Here is an 18,079-nt window from a genome sequence, read left to right as displayed (position 1 = left end):
CCATGTTCTGATGTACCTGGTCTATTTCCCTGAGTATACTAAGAACAACAGATCCAAAAAGATTGATTTGTGATTAGTTTGATTATAGCTTGATTTTATGACAGTCATAAGACAACAATGTATTGACCTGTAATGTATCAACCAAAAATCGTACACCTTATATGTAAATGTAAATGTAATTAAACTGTTGAAGGGTTCTGCTTATGTTGCCTTACCTTTTCCTAGCTAAGAAGGCTTCGCCACTGGTGACTACAGAATCTCCTGTCAGCATCTTGAATGTGCTTGTCTTTCCAGCTCCATTCACACCAAGTAGACCAAAGCACTGGGGTAAGGAAGAGACAAAGGTCAAACCTCTAGTCTGTTTTGTTTGGACATGTTTGAAGTGAGCAGTGTGTGTATGTGAGCAATGTCTCACCTCGCCTGGAGGAATGCCCACACAAAGTCGATCCACAGCAGGCTTCTGTTTCCTCTTATACACCTGTGGCACAACAAAACACTATGATTAGAGCTCCCTTCAAGTAAGCAGTAAAGTTACCTCTTAAAGTCGTAGTTATATCTGGAAATAATAAAAGTGTGAATTCATAATTTGAATTCATTTCTCATTCATAGTTCACTGTACAAAGCAGAATAAATTCTGTCAAAATTCTAAACTTTCAATCAAAACCACACTACAAAGTACTAGAAGTGATGTTTTGTTAGAAATTAGATTTGATAAGAAGTCGCTATTGTGTGTACAGATTTTTTTGCAGAAAATCTTAATATCTAAAAAATATATTTAAAAAAGTGTACTTTTTGTTATTTTGGACATGAAAACAATGGAATGGTCAGAAGTGCAGACATAATGCTACAGCATACAGAATTATTGCATTGACAAAGTGACAATAACATCCTCTAAGGGCTACGGAGAGAAACTTGAAAAGAAATTGTTCAGACCTTGGTGAGCTCTCGGAGTTCCAGGATGTCTCCTTGTCCTGCTCCACTAACAATCCTCTGCCTCTCCCGGGCAACATCTTCATCCTCCTCTCCAATTGGACTCAGCTTTAGCACTCAGAGACCTGCACAGCCACCACCATCCACAAAGTCAATCAAAAAATCCAATGATCAATGAACTTTTCCTTACCAAGATGCTAATATTTGAGTGTGTTTGTGGATGAAGCTGCTTACGTAGGTTTGAAGAAGAAGCGGTACTGGATGAGGACAGTGATGATGAAGAAGATCACTCCCTCCACTGCCATGGCAAAGAGATTCTTACCCACCATGTCCCACGCCAGAGGAGAACGGAAACGGTTCTCACCTGTATTCAATCAAAAGGACCAAACTGTTAGAGATATGTAAAGCAAAAAGAAGCCCCTTTAACATGTGCACACGCTCAGTTAATAGACTTTATTCAAATGTGCACATCATATCCACATGAATAAAATATATTACAGCCTCACAATTATTGCCAGAAGTAAACTGAGAGACAAAACTGTGTTATGTTGATATTTTATTAATGTGAACGTCATATACACATAAAGTAAATTCAACATATTAATGTAAGCTCTCTTACATTCTTTTTCTGAACTCTCAAGTTCTTATGATTAATCCTGAAAATACTGGCACTGTGTTATAAGTAAAACACACATTCTCACATCCTCAGAGATTTACATCCTCAGAAATTAAGCAGCTATTCTTACCAAAGCGCTCCAGAGCATCAGCCATGGCCTGGTTTTTCACCATATCGATCAGACCTCGCCCCAGACAGAAGTGAGGGAAGATCAAAAGTACGTTCTTCAGAATGTCATTGATGCCACCAACCTCCTGAAGAGGGGGAACAAGAAGAGGTGAGTAAGACATGCATAAGGTCATTTCTTATTTAAGATTATCAGACAATAGATAATCTGTTGACTCAGATGTGACAGTATGTTTGTTACTTTCTTTGATTGAATCACATAACTTGCAGAACATGTTTAACCCAACATCATTACACAAATGACATGTTTTGCTGATTTTGCAGTGAAAAGAAGTTAACACATTCTCTATAGAGAACTTGCTTCTGCACATTTTGATGCACAATTACTGTTTATATGCTGAATTTAACATACTGGATAAAATAAAACATCCAAGTGGCTTGTGTAAAGGTTATGGCATATTTTATATTTTATGTTAAAGTCAGAAAATACACTGAAATTGTGCACTAAAATGTGTTACCTGTGGAGGATGTTTTAACTTATTTTTACTTAGAAAGTCAACAAAACATGTAATTTGACTGCGGGCACACAAGCATATCTGTTATTCGATCATTGTTGTGATCTGAGACTTTCCAGCGTACTACCAGACTACACTACACTTTTTGAGTAAAACTACTTTGTCTTTCAGACTTCACTGATGTGACAATGTTGAAAACAATGGTGAAAAAACTTACATTGTTGCCAAACAACTCCAATACAAAAGTTGACACACTGCCGTTGATGCCAATAAGGATGTTGACGCTAGTGAGGACGACATAAGCCGTACTGGGTATTTTAAATAAGAAGGAGGCTGGATACATCAGAGGTGTGATGGACCACCTAAAGAGACAGGGACAAAGAGACAGAGAGGGAGGGAAAGAGAGATTATCATTACATGCCTGTTTACTTCAACTGTGCTGCTTTGTACAAAACAACCGGTAGCCATTGCAGGAGAGCTTGAGTTGGACCCACTTACCCATACAGAAGCAACAACAGGGCCAGCACAGGCAGGTTGGTAGAGGAGACATAGGCTTTTTGTTGGAAGCACACAAAGATGATGATGACCAGGGTTGCTGGTACAACATAGTTGCACTGTAACACAGAAGGGAAGCATGTATTCCGTACATATTAAAAAAGATCAAACAGGGACACACAAATGACATGTCAAAGAATTTTTCAAATTGTGACCTAAAAAGTCAGACATATACCATATCCCAGATGAAGTTGGCCAGCCAGTACAGGTATGGCTGTACACCACTGATGAACTGCATATGTTTGGCTTTGTTCACACGTTCTTGGATGAGGAAGACTACAAAGCTGGCAGGGACGAAGGACATGGCGAAGATCACACAGATGGACACCAGCACATCCACTGAGGTTGTCACCCTGAAATAATTAAAGTTTAAAATATAGGAGCAAATTATTAAAGATAAATAAAACATAACATTCCAGTTGTTAATGATTAGGTGGAAACTTAAACATCTGATTAGAGCAATTGTATTTGATAGTCATATAAAGCAATCAGTGTTATATTGCACTTACAGTGCCACTTGGGAGAGCTGCTCTTTGGTCAGGTTTAGAGGGTGGTTGAAGGCTGTTATGCCATATTTACTCGGGTCCTTCTCTGGGGGCAGATTGGCACGTAGAATACCGTTGTTCATCACGTTGAGGAAAGCTCCAATACTATGCCAACCCTTGTTATTGAACCAGATCTGGAAAAAAACGTTAGTGTGAATTAATAACTTTATTAACTTTAATTAATTGATTAAATTAATTATTCACCTACTACTTTAGTGTAGGACACAATAAATAGGAAAAAATAGTCAAAATGTTTTAATGCTGCATAAGCCCACCTTCACATTATTTTTGGTGTCCAGGCCATTAATGAAGGCAGAGAGACTCTTTAAGAAGCGGTCAGCTGCTGTCCCTGAGTTCTGGAGATACAAGGGAAAAAAATGGTAATTCACAACGTTACTAATTGTTGAGAGAATAATAATAATTATGTCAAGTAATAAAAATAAACTTACTTTTTCCAAGTTAAATATTTCCCTCACTCGAGAAATGGCATCATCTATCTCCTCAGCAGGTGGAAGTAACTGAGTGCTTCTAGCACCCAATGAGAAACCTCCATATCTGAACTCATTCACCCAGACTTTGTTCTTCAAACTGTGCAAAAGAAAAATGTAGTGCAGCTACATTAATGCTTTGTATAAAAATAATTACAGATTAGACATTTATGGAGTCAATGAGTCACTCCAGTTAGTTTTATTCAGTTCAAATTAAATATTACCTTTTGCCAATGATCTGAGCATAAGTCTTCACAAGGTAATCTGAGATGTTTCTTCCAGTTAGGTTTTGGAGGGTATCCCTCTCACTGATCTTCATCTGTGGAGGTGGCAGTCCTCCAGCGCTGACAGGGCATTCTGGCAGCATCTTCTTCTTGCCATCACAGCTGCACTCACAAGCTGGGGAGGGATTCTCCATGGTCCAGTTTTGCATCCTGAACACCTCTAGCACACTCTCTGGAACCTCCGGTACAGACCAGTCCTCATCACCCATAGTGCAAGTAGCATCTCTGCAAGCATGGTGTCAGAGGGCAAGGTTAGCATACTATTCCTGGGTAAGTGTGGATAACTGGGTTTCATTAACTTGACATCATGATTTACTCACGGTACTGGTTCTCCTTCCATGCAGCGTGTTCCAAAGCCAGGGCCTTCCATTAGAGCACCAAGTAATTTTTGTGTGCTGGCATCCTCAGGAGCATCGTCACTGTTAGAAAAAGTGAGGAAAAATGTACTTAGTTTGTAAATTATAATGCATAAAAGTGTTTGCTAATTTAACACTACTTCAAGATTACACTTGGACTAGGTGTATACAAAGTTGGTAAATAGGTACCTGATGAAAATGACTTGATCCTCATACATCCAAGGGTGCAGGGCAAGACTGGGGTATTTTCCAAATGGGGGAACAATAAGACTGAAGACCAAAGCAATGCACACAAACACAGCAGGCAGAACAATCTGTAAAACAGAACAAAAATAAATCAGTGAGTATGCCTCTAAAACATCTCAGTGAGTATGCCTATAAACTGTTACATTATTGATTGTATATGCATTCAGAGATGTATATACATGATATATATATATATATATATATATATATATATATATAATATATATATACATATATATATACATATATATGTACAAAGTGTTCAGCATAATTCTGTCAGAGAATCACGCCTGAGGTCAGTGGCGTGTTAAAACTCTTTGCTGAGAGAACACTTTATTCACTTCACACCTGTGCAAAGAAGCCTTTCCTGGAACGACGAGCATACAGAAATCTCTTCCATAGCAAAGCCACAAACTGCTGTCTCTTCAGGCTCCAGCCCTGGATTTGGTACGAGCCCTTACCATCTGAACCACTCAAATAATCAGTCTCTCTGGAATCTAGGAAACAAAAATGTACAGAAGAATTGGGAAAAGATCTGTTAAACACAATTTATAACAATTAACTGGACATGAACATGTTTGCTGTAAAGACTTAATAACTTGAATATTTCTTGCACTGATCTAATAGTGAACTGGTTTATTGGTAAAAGATTTACCGGGGTCAGCTTCTGATTCATTGCCATCAAATCTGTCGTCCTCAGTCAACGGTTTAAGGCAGCTCTGGTGGTCAGCTCCGAAAGCATGTCGCCTGCGTCGACGTACGGGAAGGGTACCATCTGTGCAGATAGAAACACATGCATTAGTCAAGCTATTCTCCCCTCCACAGTGTGTTCCTCACTGCATTCGTCTTTGCTCTTGAATTATTGCGGTGAATTTACGGATGAGAGTCCTACCTGACAACATTTCAGTATCAACTCCGCTGTCCTCTGCCACTTTCAGGAAAATCTAAAAAAACAACATAAAAACCAAGACAGTCATGTAAAGAGAAAGGACAATTACCTTGGAAATCTTGACTTCTGCTGCAATTTAACACAATTGACACAGTTAAACCAGTGTTGTACCTCTTCAAGGGTGGTGTCAGAAACACCATAGCTAGAGATGCCCAGATCAGCGAGGTGATCATCCAAGTCATGGAAGAGTTCAACGAAGGCACCGTCTTTGGCGGATTCATAGGGCATGATATAAGTGATCTCATGTCCCAAATCCTCCACCATGCGTGCGTTGGGGACGTGCTTAATGATCAGACCTGAGATGAGAGAGATGTCTGCGGGAACAATAGGTGAGTCAGTCCATGAAGAGCCTGCAGGTACATTCAGAACCAGGCACACATTGGGTTAGTAGTGAGATTAATAACAGAATTAAATGTGCAAATGTTAGATGTTAGTCTCATTTATTCTCTTTCTTAGCTCATTGTTCAAAATGCAGATTTTAAACTTTTAAAGCCACATTTATATGTGTGTGTGGAACAGGAGATGTTTTATAATGATTTGAACTCAATGAAATAAATACACTTTTCCCATGTTTTTGTGATTTTTTTATATTGAAAATTGAAAAAGCAGAAAAACTTAGAAGCACAGATTGAAAGCTTACCAATAGCTGTGACAGCATCACTCTCATGATCACTACCTAAACCAGCATCTGAGCTGCTCTCTGAGGCTTCATCATCCTGAGAGAGACATGTCATTCAATGTTACAATTTAAATCTTTACACATATCCTTCAAGAACACAAGAATAATATGTAAAAACAAACCAGGTTTCCAATATCAGGAGGCACATCTCACCTTCTTGACATAAGAGACAGTGCTGCTTGAGTTTCTGCAGGAGCTGAGAGAAGCTTCTGGTTCTTTCTTTACTAAAGTGAGGTAGTATCCAGTTCCCAGATGGGTCTTCAGGAAGAGAGAGGAACCCACACAGCACAGTTTTCCGTGGGAGATGATGGCAATACGGTCACCCAAGATGTCTGCTTCATCCATGTGATGAGTGGAGAGGATGATCGTGCGGCCTGCAGGAAGACATACAGCACTGCACTGAGTAATGTGTTTTGACTAGCTAATTCATAAAAGATTTGTTACTACTTGTTACTATTTGTTACAACATTAATTCAATATAGACAAACCCTTTGGGAATCTGTGTAAAATCTATAGTTTTATAGTTTGACCCATAGAGTTGTTTCAGTTCCTCACTCTCATAACTCCATAGCTTTACAGTAGTTACTGAAAACTTTTATAGCACTTTGTAAGTTTCAAGATTAATAACTGAATAATAAGACTGTAGTTTTAAGGGTTAATAACAGTAAGAGTTGAAGCTCATACCTGCACGATACTTCAGCAGGAGGTCCCAGATGCCCCTACGTGCATAAGGGTCCACACCAGCAGTCGGTTCATCCAGAATGACGACCTTTGACCCTCCAACAAAAGCAAGGGCCACTGAAAGCTTCCTCTGCATGCCACCTTTAACAAAACAATCATTAGCACTCAACATTTAGGCTGACATCAAACCTGTCAGTTTTATCCACTGTATGATCCATTCCACTCACCAGAGAGCTCACTTGTCCTGGACTTGCGTTTGTGTGGCAGTCCAGTGTCATACAGGATCTGATCTATCTCGGCTCTCACTGCATCTTCAGGCAGGCCTTTGAGGCGCGCATAGAACCAAACATGCTCCTCTACTGTCAGCCTGTACAGACAGCATACATCTATGAGACCAGTGATTCAGTCTAAACAGAACCACACTGACACCAAACTTTAGGTTGAAGAACAGTTTCAATGACAGAAACTGAGGAGGTCTTCAAAGACCTTTCTTTTTCTAAGAATGCACTGGACAGCAATAAAAGAAAGAACTTTGATAAGCACTTTATCTGTTAAAATGCAGCCTGGTATGATCGAGTGCAGCTAATGCAAAAGAAAAATCTGAAATATGAAGAGCTCTTACATGCTGAAAAGGACGTTGTGCTGAGGGCACACACCCAAACTTTGCCGGATGGCACTCAGCTCTGATCGGATGTCTTTGCCCATGATGTATGCCGTGCCAGAGGTTGGTGGAAACAGACCAGTCAGAATAGACCTAAAACATTGAATGAACATCATCTGTCAGGCTCTTTTATCAGGTCTTGGTTAACGTTTGGTGCTTGAAGTATGCCCAATCAATTAAGGCCATGGCTAACTAGCTAACTATATGAGGTTTTTCTAAAATGCAACGGTTTAACACTTATTTGTCAGCTACTTACATGGTGGTGGTTTTTCCTGCTCCGTTATGACCCAGGAAGGAGGTAATCTGTCCTTCATAGAAGCCCAGCGTCAGGCCATCCACTGCCAACTTCTTGCCGTGGTGATAGACCTTCACCAAGTTCTCAATGTACACTCCCATGTCCAGGTGAGTAGGCTCTTCCTCAGTGCACACAGCTAGAAATAAACATAAAGACTAAGTCATGGATACTGTTGGGAGGAGCACTAAATTTACAGCTACATAAGGATTATTTTATTCCTACTATGTTTACAGTCCTGCAACACCATATGTCATAAAACACACAAGCAGGCGTAATGTTCTTACCTCCTGCATTTGCTTTCTTCCCCTGTATAGTGGGTGTCAGTTTTTGGTCTCCTTCTCCAAACCAGTAAGACTTGGTAAAAGGGAAATACCATGGTCTGGGGATGCCATACTGACCAGGGAACACAGCCTCTATATACCATGTCATGACACCGTAGAGAAATGAGTCAAAGTACATTAAGATAATGGAGGTGGTGAGGCTGTAGTCATCTTCCTCCATTGGGCTGGAGATGAGGTTGTTCCACTGGATGCCCACTCCCTGCTCCTCAAACAGAGCAAAGTATTCACAGCCAAAACCAAATGCCACCGGAGACAGCAGGCTCTGCAGACAACAAAGACAAAGACAGTCAGTGCTGGAGCTACAGGACTGAGTGTTACACAGTGTCACATATTCACACAGTCATCCTTATAAGCCCTTTTTATAATTATTTTCAATTCTTCCTATTTTATTTAATATTAATTTTAGTTAATATGTAGGGATGTAATTCATAGCTTGATTCAATATGATACAGTGGTGTCTCAATACATTATTTGATACAGCCAAAATAAGGCATGGCTGAAAGTGTGCCTTACTTTAATATTTTAATACGTTAATTTTTAGTTTATTAGAGCATTCAACATTATAAATGTAGAATATATGAAAAACGAAAGATGTGCTTCACAGTGTACTGAACTAATGCTCCAGCAACAAGCTAGCATGCTAGCCACGATATAGTGATACAACACAATACAATATGACACGTTGTACTGTTAAATTTCTGTTATTGTCATATATTTGAATATAGTTCAATCTCTTCTTTAAAAGGAAAACTGCACTCAATGATGCTGATGTCCTTAAATGTTAATGTTGAAAAGCTAGAGCAGAGGAATTACCATTAGAAGAGCAATTTACTTAAGACTAATAAGGCACCAACCCCTTTCATTCCCTGTTACATGATAAGAAGCTGGTCACATAGAATTAGTAAACATGTAGTAATAATGTTATAATGATACAAAAATGTCTCTTTACTCTAGAATTAGACTTGGCACCCTCTATCATTTACTGCACAGGTACAAGAGCAGTGACATCTCTTGTAGATAAACAGAGCAGTTTGGGGCAGTATGCTTGTGTAATCTTAGATAAACCAGCACAGTCACTCTTGGAAATCTTATGAGGTCATATACACAACTGCACTTTGCTACAGGAGTACTGCTGGCTCATGCAGTGGTGATTGTAAACTCACAGCGATGACTTTGGCGGGAAGGCCGATGTAATCTTGCCAGGCCACACACAGCACGTAGGGCAGGTAGAGGGTGAAGTAGATGATTCCTCCACAGGCAGCAGCCAGGTTGGCCCTAGCAAATACTGTGCTGATGAGGAAACACTGCATGATGGTGACCACAGCAAAGGAGCCCAGGAAGAGGAAGACCACACCAGGGTCACTGTAAGGGAGCAGGTTCCCCATCTGCAGAAAGAAAAGAAAAACACAGTCATGACTAATAAGTTCAATAATTATCTATTTATCATTTAGAAAATGGGGCAAGTCCTTGTAGGATGATTAACTTAAATGTGTTTCAAATGCAAGTTAATCATCCTCTGAATCAAAAAACAAGATTTTGGATTCAGAATTTAGGTTGGCTGCAGTCATTCAGATTTACTCTCTGCTCAGTTCCCTAACAAAAGTGTACCTCATCTGGAAAGTGCTGCAAAGAGAATTGGAACTAATAAATAATCAACACCCTTCAGTCATCTGTCTGTCTGTCTACAGCTGCAGAGTAATAATATCCAACACAGTACGTTTATAATACTACTATATTTTGTAAAAAGAGGTAAATATCCATTACCACAATTATAATTACAAACAATTATAGGGATCATATTACTCAAGTATTTACCATTGATCTATATTTCTATAAGCAATTTTATGAAACCTCAAGCAAGTAGTAGGATTTTAACTTCTGTAGTATGCTGTCATTGTTACTGAGAAAAGTCTTCTATGCAATTATTCTTGTATTCAGCGGAATTAAGCTGGATTCACTACAAACCACAACTGTATTTAACATACACTAGAAAAAATCAGCAGAAGAGCTCGACTGGATATGACTCAGAAGTGGATTAACTCCATAAATAGTCAGGAGCTGCTGACAGACCCATGATTCTATTTATCATTCCTATAACTTAAGAATAATTTTACCCGTCTGCATTGATTTCCATTTAATTATCGAATAATAGTCCTTCGAAAGCAATAAGCATAGGGGTTATGAATTAAAGAGTTTAAGAAACAGCAAGATAGCACAGTGACACATGTTGGCTATTGGTTTTTCTTTAACCCCTTTAAAATCCCAGGCTTATGACATACTGGGTCTTATTATTCAGTAATTACATGGCCTACAATGCAAACTAGCTAAGTTGTTGATAAGGACTGTATGAACTAAACTTTCACACGTATCTTCTTCTTTTAATCATGGACACTATATTGGTCTAATTACATGGAAGAAACTGATGAGTGGTGAAATCCATGCAGTAATGCTACCTTGAGCAGAAGCACTAGTAGTCCAGCGCTCATGAGCAGAGGAATTAGGCTGCTGATGAACCAGCTGAACCACAGGATCCCGTTGTCCAATCCCATAATCCTCATGGTTTCCTTGAGGCGGGCCTCTTTCTCATACACCACGCTCTTTATAATGATGGCCACAGAGTACATCCAGGCGAGGGTCATGAAGAGTGGCATGGAACGACTCATCACACGCAAGAAACTACAGATAGAAAGGAGACAAAAATGATGCCTTAAAGATTCAGTCTACAAATATTTTAGCCACTTCTACAATACAAGCAAACAAAGACAAAGCCAATGATCAAGGACTATCTAGAAAAACAGGAAACTAAGAGAAACTTACATATCATCAACATAGCATGGGTAAGGCATCTGCTGGATGTAGACTCCAGTCTTCTCTTTGGTCCCTGTTACTGCTCTGATAATACTTTGCTCTATAACATCTTGCAGGTAAGAGAATCCACCCCAGACATATCGCAGGTCCTCAAATGGGTCAGCTCTGGGGCCAGGGTCCCAGTACCTGAAGTAGTGGAAAGAAATTACAATTAACATTAAATTAATGCTACACCGCTAACCTGGTTTAATAACATTAGGCCATTGAGGTCACGGTTTTCATGATCAATAATAACAGCATGGTGTAATTCGATATTAATAATATCTCACTCATAGATCATCAAAAGAAGTGGAGAAATTCTGTTAAAAATGTGAATTCTAGCCTTTTAATTGACACCATATTTATTGTAGAAGAGGACATGAATGACAAGGATTTGAAATTACTATAATATTACAGTACTTCATTAATACAAAATGATAATAATATAGCTTGACTTTTAAAGGATAAAGTAAACAGGGAGGTATTGACTTACGCATCCTTGATTTTGTTGGTGCGCTCCACATTATCGATGTCCATGCGGATCTTGTAGTTTACATGGGGTGGGAGCTCTGAGCTGTTTGAGTCGATGTCGGGGAACACAATTCCAGCCCAAAACTTCCTGTTGTCCAGGAGACCCAGAGACTCGTTGACTAACTTCTCCTCCGTACTCACAGGCTCCAGTTTATCTAGATTTACACACTGTAGGAACAAACACACAGTGGTTTCCTATTTACTAGCTGCTATTTCAATATATTTACTAAACATTATTTATTTAAGAGTTTGTGTTGAGAACTTAGAGGGCTTAGAAATAGCCACACAGATTGAAAAGGTTTATATGTGTGCTAATGTTAACATTATATACCAGTGCCAGACACTCCTTTAGCTTATTTTTTTAAACAATATATTTACACACATTATCACATTTGAGACATTTATTTAGTTAGGGGTTCTCACTATGACACTCATTCAGTATATTCCTTTTGTTGTAGTGGTTCTCACTCATTGACTTAATTACTTTGTAATGAGAGTCAACACAATCATTAAAAATGATCTTCATGTAGTTTGGTTTGACAGATTTAAACCATTAGTTTCCAAATGGAATGATGTCAATTTTGCTGTTTGGTCTGCATAAAAGATTTCTGCTTGCTACTTTGCTTTCACTTCTTCTTTTCTTCTGTGTCATGAGTTCATGTAACTGGTTTATATCAAAGTCAACCACTTGCAGGAAAGTAGTTAGAAGAATGTAGTAAAACTGTAAGTATATTTAGATCAAATAAACAACATTCTTTTTGCATTTAAAATTGACAGACACAAAGACTGCTTGTTGTGACATGGAGGGATTTATGACGGTAGGTTAAGCAGGAAAAGTGAAGAAAAGGGACAAAAACTGACCTCCATGAAGCGGGATATGCTCATAATGGCCTGGTCAGTCTCGTTGAAGACGTCTCTCCATGTGAACGCTGTCCCATGTGAGCGTGTGTCCTCCGACTGTTTGGACAGGAAACTGATAACATCCTGGACACTCCACTGAGTTCCAGTCAGCTGAGTGCTGAAGAAAGTGGCTGTGGCATTGTTCTGCAGTAATGTCTGTGTACAAAAAAGCAAGGTTAAAGCTCATTACGTAGATTAAACACCAGCAATTGTGTCTGTCAGCTCAGCTCAGAGATGCACTGATGTTGTGCCTGCCACAGGGGGGCAGTGATGAGTAAAATGCAGAACTTACCCGCACTAGGTTCATCTCCTTGCTGTTCTCCATGAAGTTCCAGACCTTGGGCCTGGTCTCCTCCCACATTCCGCCCAGATCTCTGAGGACACCCAACTCCTGAAATGTCATGTTCACCTAGAAGAAGAGAAATGCTTTACTTGCTAAAGAAGTAAAATCACTTTGTTCTCCTAATATTAATGATAACAATGATTAAAATAATTAGCCATGAGATGACATACATGATTTCAGTTTACTGACATAAAAAACTCTTTTGTTATTAATACTAATCACAATAAATAATTCTTCTGCAAGCATTAACAGTAGGCTGGGGGCTCGGTAAGCTAAGGCTGCTTACTTCATGGATAATCTTCTGTGTGGCAGGTGTATGAGGGGTGTACAAGATCTTTCCCATTAGGAGTGGCTTCAGAGCCCTCCAGATCATGCGAGAGATGGGGCTGGTCTCCATGTGCTTCATTAGGTTGTTACAGTAGGGAGCTGCAATCACATAATGGAACAGGTATTTCTGACAGTCTCAGAAAACATAAAGTATAAAATATTCATAATCTTAACATATTCAGAGCCTTTGAACAGCATGGCCCCTTTCAGCATGGCTTCCAGCTACAAATTCTTTTAAACAGACTTAAAATAGAAAAAGAAAGAGAACATAGATGATGCTGCATAATTTAGAGTGATTCCTGAATAGGTACTGAAGTAAGATTAATAACTTCAGTTTTAGGGATAAACTAACAGGACACTGGAGAGTGCTTACTGGTTGTGTTGTCATAGACTGAGACCGGCTCCTCATCACTGCTGTTATAGTTTCCAAACAGGGCTTTGTAGTTGCTGTCCTCATACCAGTTAAGTGACTTGATTTTGAGCCCGCCACCTTCGGGGTGTCCACACACTATTCGGGATACAGCTTGGTACATCTGACTGGGTGAACCGGTAGCATTCTGGGTGAGGAAGAGGATCTCATTTCGCAGGTCACTCCAGCTCCGCATGCTGGCCAGCTGTAGGAACATTACAGAGGTTAGAGGCCTGAGAAGAAACGTATCAGACCAAAAGCACTGTAGCTCTGTAACTCTGTAGCACAGAGAAATTAATCACTTTGCGAGAACTTTCACAGATCACAGCGTGCCAGATACTGTGATCAGAATATTGGTCTTCACTGGCCCAGAGACGTTCTTTGTACTACATGCTAAAAGTATGGAAGCAAGTAAGGAATATTTGGAATGTAATAAGGAATATAATTGAATCAATCTGCCAACAATTACCACAACACAACAAAAAAATGTTTACTAACATAGTTTAATCCTTCAGGAGCATCTGAATGTGAGAATCAGGCCGAGATTTGCTTGATTTACTCTTAATTTGGCTGATCTGTGTTATGATTTTATGATGTGAACTAATGTAAATGTATAATAATGAAGATAACTGCATCTGCCTACTGTGAGCCCACATCTTTGCATGTGTAAGGCCTATCCACTAGTAGCTGGGTTTCCATCCACTTATGTTCACACATATACTCTGATATATCAAATAAAAGTTAATTGGATGGGAAATGCCAAAATTCACACAGACGTTTGCACACTCACTTTGTACAGACACATTTTGCTGATAGAAAAAGAAAAGCAATAAATTACGAAAGAGGCACGCTTGCTGAATAAATAATGTAAATGAGAATAAAATAAAGCCATGTGACTGATCAGGTGAACCTGTTCTTGCCTGGCCATTGCTAGGTAGAAGGTAGCAGGTACCAGTGGACTACTGAAGAAATGAAAATGTGGCCTTATCTTATCAAAGAAGTAAACAGTAGTGATTTTCGACCAGGGTGTTCAGTCTTATCCTCAAAAGGGCCTGTTGTGGCTGAAAGTTTTCATTTTAAACAAGCCAGAGCACATCTGACTCTTCTTGTTTAATAAATTGGTCTCAGTCTTCAAATAAAAGATCATGTAGATCATAGTGAGTTGTATTGTCTTGTACAGAGCAGGTGGAAACACAGTCTAATTTGGCTATTTTTTTTTCAGTTATTTGCAAAGTGCAAGCTTTGGGTAAAGAGCACATAGATGTTATTGTATTTGTTGGCTGATGCTTTAAAAATTTTGGCTCATAAAACGAACCAAAATAGATCCCTTACACACACACACACACACACACACACACACACACATATATATATATATATATATATATATATATATATATATGTATATATATATATTATTGGCTGTTATCTCTTGAAAAAATGAAAATTTTATGTTTATTTTACAAGGTTAGAAAATTAAACTTTTGACCTATAGTATCTGTGTGTCTACATCAAAATGAAAGTCCTTTTTAGCAGGTGGCCAGGTGAGATGGATTGTTAAGCTTGTGTACACCAGTGAGCAATGTATTTGTTCAGGTCTCCACTGTTCTCGTGCTGTTGTTTGACTCATGTTTTATGTTCTATTCACCATGATTTGAAAGAGGGAGTGACAGCCCTAAGGGCCTGCCAAACTGAACACTCTCCAGTCAAGTAAACACAGCACCTTGATAAGCTTGTTCTTCTATATGATATTTTTGCAAACATAAGCAGGATGTGCTCTTATATGAAACAAAAGACAATCAAAAGAATTATGACTAAAAAAAGATGCAAATGACCGACTGAGAGGAAAGAGAAGCAGACACACTTTGACCTAGCTGCGAACACTCCTTCGTTTCCTGTTCCTGTGTTTTCCCTGCAAAGTCCTGAGTCAACGAGAACATGAGTTGTGAGCAGGGACAAACAGGAGAGGAGTGAAAAGTTACTGTCGGTCATTCCCTTTAAAGCTGAGGGCACAGAGGTGTGGGACATGACACAGGCAGCTTTAGCACTGCTGATATGCTTGAGGAAAATTGTTAGCTCCCATCTGACTCACTCAGCCACATCAGCAAGCCAAATTGTCACATGCTTCCAATTTCGTCTAACAGTGCACCAACAGAAGAGGGCATGCAAGCAGAGAGAGAGAGAGGAGAGGGAGGGCGTTTTGGAGAAACAGCTGTTGCACTGTCCCAGGACAACACAGATAACACCGAACACAAACAAATACAGATGTAGAGAAAATAGCATAAAGTGAGATGTGTCCTTAGGCAGTTATCTGTCAAGTGTACTGAGCAAGTGCTGGACTTAGAGGAGTAATTTGGTGAAAAATCAAATGGACACGTCCTTATCTTAAATTTAAACATCAGCCAAAGCATGTTTGGTGTCTGATGTTTGCTTCTTCAGTTTTGCATGGGAGCTACAAAGCTAATGTAGCTAACAAGTAGACCACAAGTTTGTATCATGTGTTTTGAAACAGTTTGGTTATTTTCTTTGATTTATTTGGTTGTTTTTAACATTTTTCATCATATTTTCTATAATGGACATTGGAGGTTAAACTCTGTGTTGTATAAATAAACGTATAAATAAATGTTATATTTGTAAAACCATGGGATGTGTTATTCACTATCTTCTCTGCATTAAACAATTAAGATTCATATTCAATTACTTTTTAAAATAGCTGTAATTGAGAAAAACCTGGTCGGATTATCTTTTTAATACCATATAGCCTAATTTGGCATATGTCTCAATCTGCAGGGCTAGAATGGCTCTTTACCTACCTCCACAAATGGAATGCATTAAGAATTAGACTCAACTGGACACTGAAATGTCCAGTCGATTCTGGTACCAACTGGACCTTGGAGTACAGGACTGTCCATTCCAAAACCAGGCCACCCTACTCACAGATTCAGCTGAATTATTCCTTTAGCAGAAAGGTCAAGCTCACAGGATTGTTTTGAATTCTTCCAAAAGGTCTCGAATACAGAGTTCTGGTAAATATCTGCACCAAGCCAGGCAGCACAAAGACACGTTAAAAAGGTTATTAGAGTTCATGGGTAAGTCCAATGGATCCATTTTGACCCAGAAGGAAGTGCTTGTATTTTGTGGTTTGAGGATTTCCCTACTGCTCCAGGACGGGGAGAAGACAGAGAAGCTTTTGTCCGAGCATAGAGATCACAGACTTACAACTAAACTGTGTGAATCGAATGTCTGAAGCATGTACGCTCTGCAAATGCTGACCATTTGCAACCTTGTCTCAGAGAACAACCTTGTTCACTCACTCAGTGTCCCTTTTTGTGCTTGTTCAGCTGTGCCTGGTCGTAGCTCTGTCCAGCTGAGAGTTGAAACAACTTTCCCCTCTACCACCCCCCACCCCCTTCACACAAAAACCACAGCATGAGTTACAGCCTCATCCAGGCAAAATGTGACACTTTTACTGCTGCTTCCAGCAGCCCAGCAGTTGCTGTCGTCACTGGAGTAACTCGCACTTTCAAATGCTCTAACTGATCAATAAAAAAATCCAGTAAAAAGACCCGATGCAGGGCATGACTTATAAAATCCTAAAAGAAGTGTAGGCAAAACACATTAGGCAAAAAGGGTACTGCACACATAACAAGATTTATCTATGAATAAGCACTCAAAATCCCAAATCTCACCATTATCCATGGCAAAAACTGCATAGACAAGAAGACAAGAAAATGCAAAATGTGGATAAATATGGGGTTGGAAAGCTGACCTAAAATTGCAAAGTGAGTGCCTTGAAGTTCTGGTTATAAAGGCACTGAAATTATAGAGGCACTCACACATTTGCCAGTATTCAACAAGCAGCTCCTCTATTGCCATGTATACATATCAGCGTGCACTTTTTTCAGTCCCTTCAAGCTCAGATCCAGATCCAGCTAAAGACTGATTTGTTTCCTGACCAGGAACTTTACTTCCGACTGAGAAAATTTGTCACAAGGGGAAATTTAGGGGTAAAATCAAGCTACAAAACTGTAGGCATGTAGATGTTAGTTAAGCAGATCTGAAGGTTTAAACAATGTCAGGTTGGGGCTTTTTATAGGTTCATAGAGGTACAGCTGACTATGCAACATCAAAGGGAAGAAGATGAGAATGAAAAGAGTGCATTCTGGATGCTTCTATGGAAAAAATCTTGGTGGGGCCACTAGCAAAGGCAGGAAAACCATACATTGGACACTGTCTTGCTTTAAGCCTGAGACCAAAACAACTTATTGTTTTCAGTCAGGTTGAGGAAAGTGAACCTTTGTCAAGTTCAGACTGTTCACCAGATCCCAACAGTGGGTGTGGCAGAGACACATACACCTTCACACACATATTCACACACTTGGATTCTTCATCATTTAGATCATTAGGCTCTTCATATCCCAAAACTGCTCTTAGTCATCAGTGTAAATGTGTTTT

The 18,079-nt window shown here is 39.3% G+C and overlaps 1 protein-coding gene across 3 annotated transcripts in view; it reads right to left on the bottom strand.

Moving 5' to 3' along the window:
• Positions 1-415: 415 nt before the first annotated feature.
• The window catches only part of abca1b (ATP-binding cassette, sub-family A (ABC1), member 1B), a 35,713-nt gene continuing 18,049 nt past the window's right edge, over positions 416-18,079 (bottom strand). The window contains exons 9-40 of one of the 3 annotated variants that reach the window (XM_036575752.1): positions 13,589-13,829; positions 13,175-13,314; positions 12,838-12,954; positions 12,507-12,701; positions 11,608-11,813; positions 11,085-11,261; positions 10,721-10,943; positions 9,431-9,652; positions 8,211-8,529; positions 7,888-8,062; positions 7,593-7,724; positions 7,198-7,337; positions 6,974-7,111; positions 6,443-6,663; positions 6,251-6,326; positions 5,722-5,960; positions 5,554-5,605; positions 5,317-5,436; positions 5,010-5,158; positions 4,605-4,729; positions 4,380-4,478; positions 4,000-4,284; positions 3,737-3,875; positions 3,563-3,643; positions 3,252-3,421; positions 2,918-3,095; positions 2,686-2,801; positions 2,405-2,549; positions 1,677-1,800; positions 1,165-1,294; positions 934-1,055; positions 416-478 (exon numbers count right to left, since the gene is read on the bottom strand). In XM_036575752.1, the coding sequence (XP_036431645.1) occupies positions 1,013-1,055; positions 1,165-1,294; positions 1,677-1,800; positions 2,405-2,549; positions 2,686-2,801; positions 2,918-3,095; positions 3,252-3,421; positions 3,563-3,643; positions 3,737-3,875; positions 4,000-4,284; positions 4,380-4,478; positions 4,605-4,729; positions 5,010-5,158; positions 5,317-5,436; positions 5,554-5,605; positions 5,722-5,960; positions 6,251-6,326; positions 6,443-6,663; positions 6,974-7,111; positions 7,198-7,337; positions 7,593-7,724; positions 7,888-8,062; positions 8,211-8,529; positions 9,431-9,652; positions 10,721-10,943; positions 11,085-11,261; positions 11,608-11,813; positions 12,507-12,701; positions 12,838-12,954; positions 13,175-13,314; positions 13,589-13,829 (4,917 nt within the window). In that variant the 3' untranslated portion in view covers positions 416-478; positions 934-1,012. Of the gene's footprint in view, positions 479-933; positions 1,056-1,164; positions 1,295-1,676; positions 1,801-2,404; positions 2,550-2,685; positions 2,802-2,890; positions 3,096-3,251; positions 3,422-3,562; positions 3,644-3,736; positions 3,876-3,999; positions 4,285-4,379; positions 4,479-4,604; positions 4,730-5,009; positions 5,159-5,316; positions 5,437-5,553; positions 5,606-5,721; positions 5,961-6,250; positions 6,327-6,442; positions 6,664-6,973; positions 7,112-7,197; positions 7,338-7,592; positions 7,725-7,887; positions 8,063-8,210; positions 8,530-9,430; positions 9,653-10,720; positions 10,944-11,084; positions 11,262-11,607; positions 11,814-12,506; positions 12,702-12,837; positions 12,955-13,174; positions 13,315-13,588; positions 13,830-18,079 lie in introns of those variants that run through there. The other 2 variants (XM_036575753.1, XM_036575755.1) reach the window with 2 other exon arrangements.

Source organism: Colossoma macropomum, unplaced genomic scaffold, assembly GCF_904425465.1.
Source record: "Colossoma macropomum unplaced genomic scaffold, Colossoma_macropomum, whole genome shotgun sequence".
In the NCBI taxonomy this organism is placed as follows: domain Eukaryota; kingdom Metazoa; phylum Chordata; class Actinopteri; order Characiformes; family Serrasalmidae; genus Colossoma; species Colossoma macropomum.
This window is presented reverse-complemented; position numbering and strand designations above follow the sequence as displayed.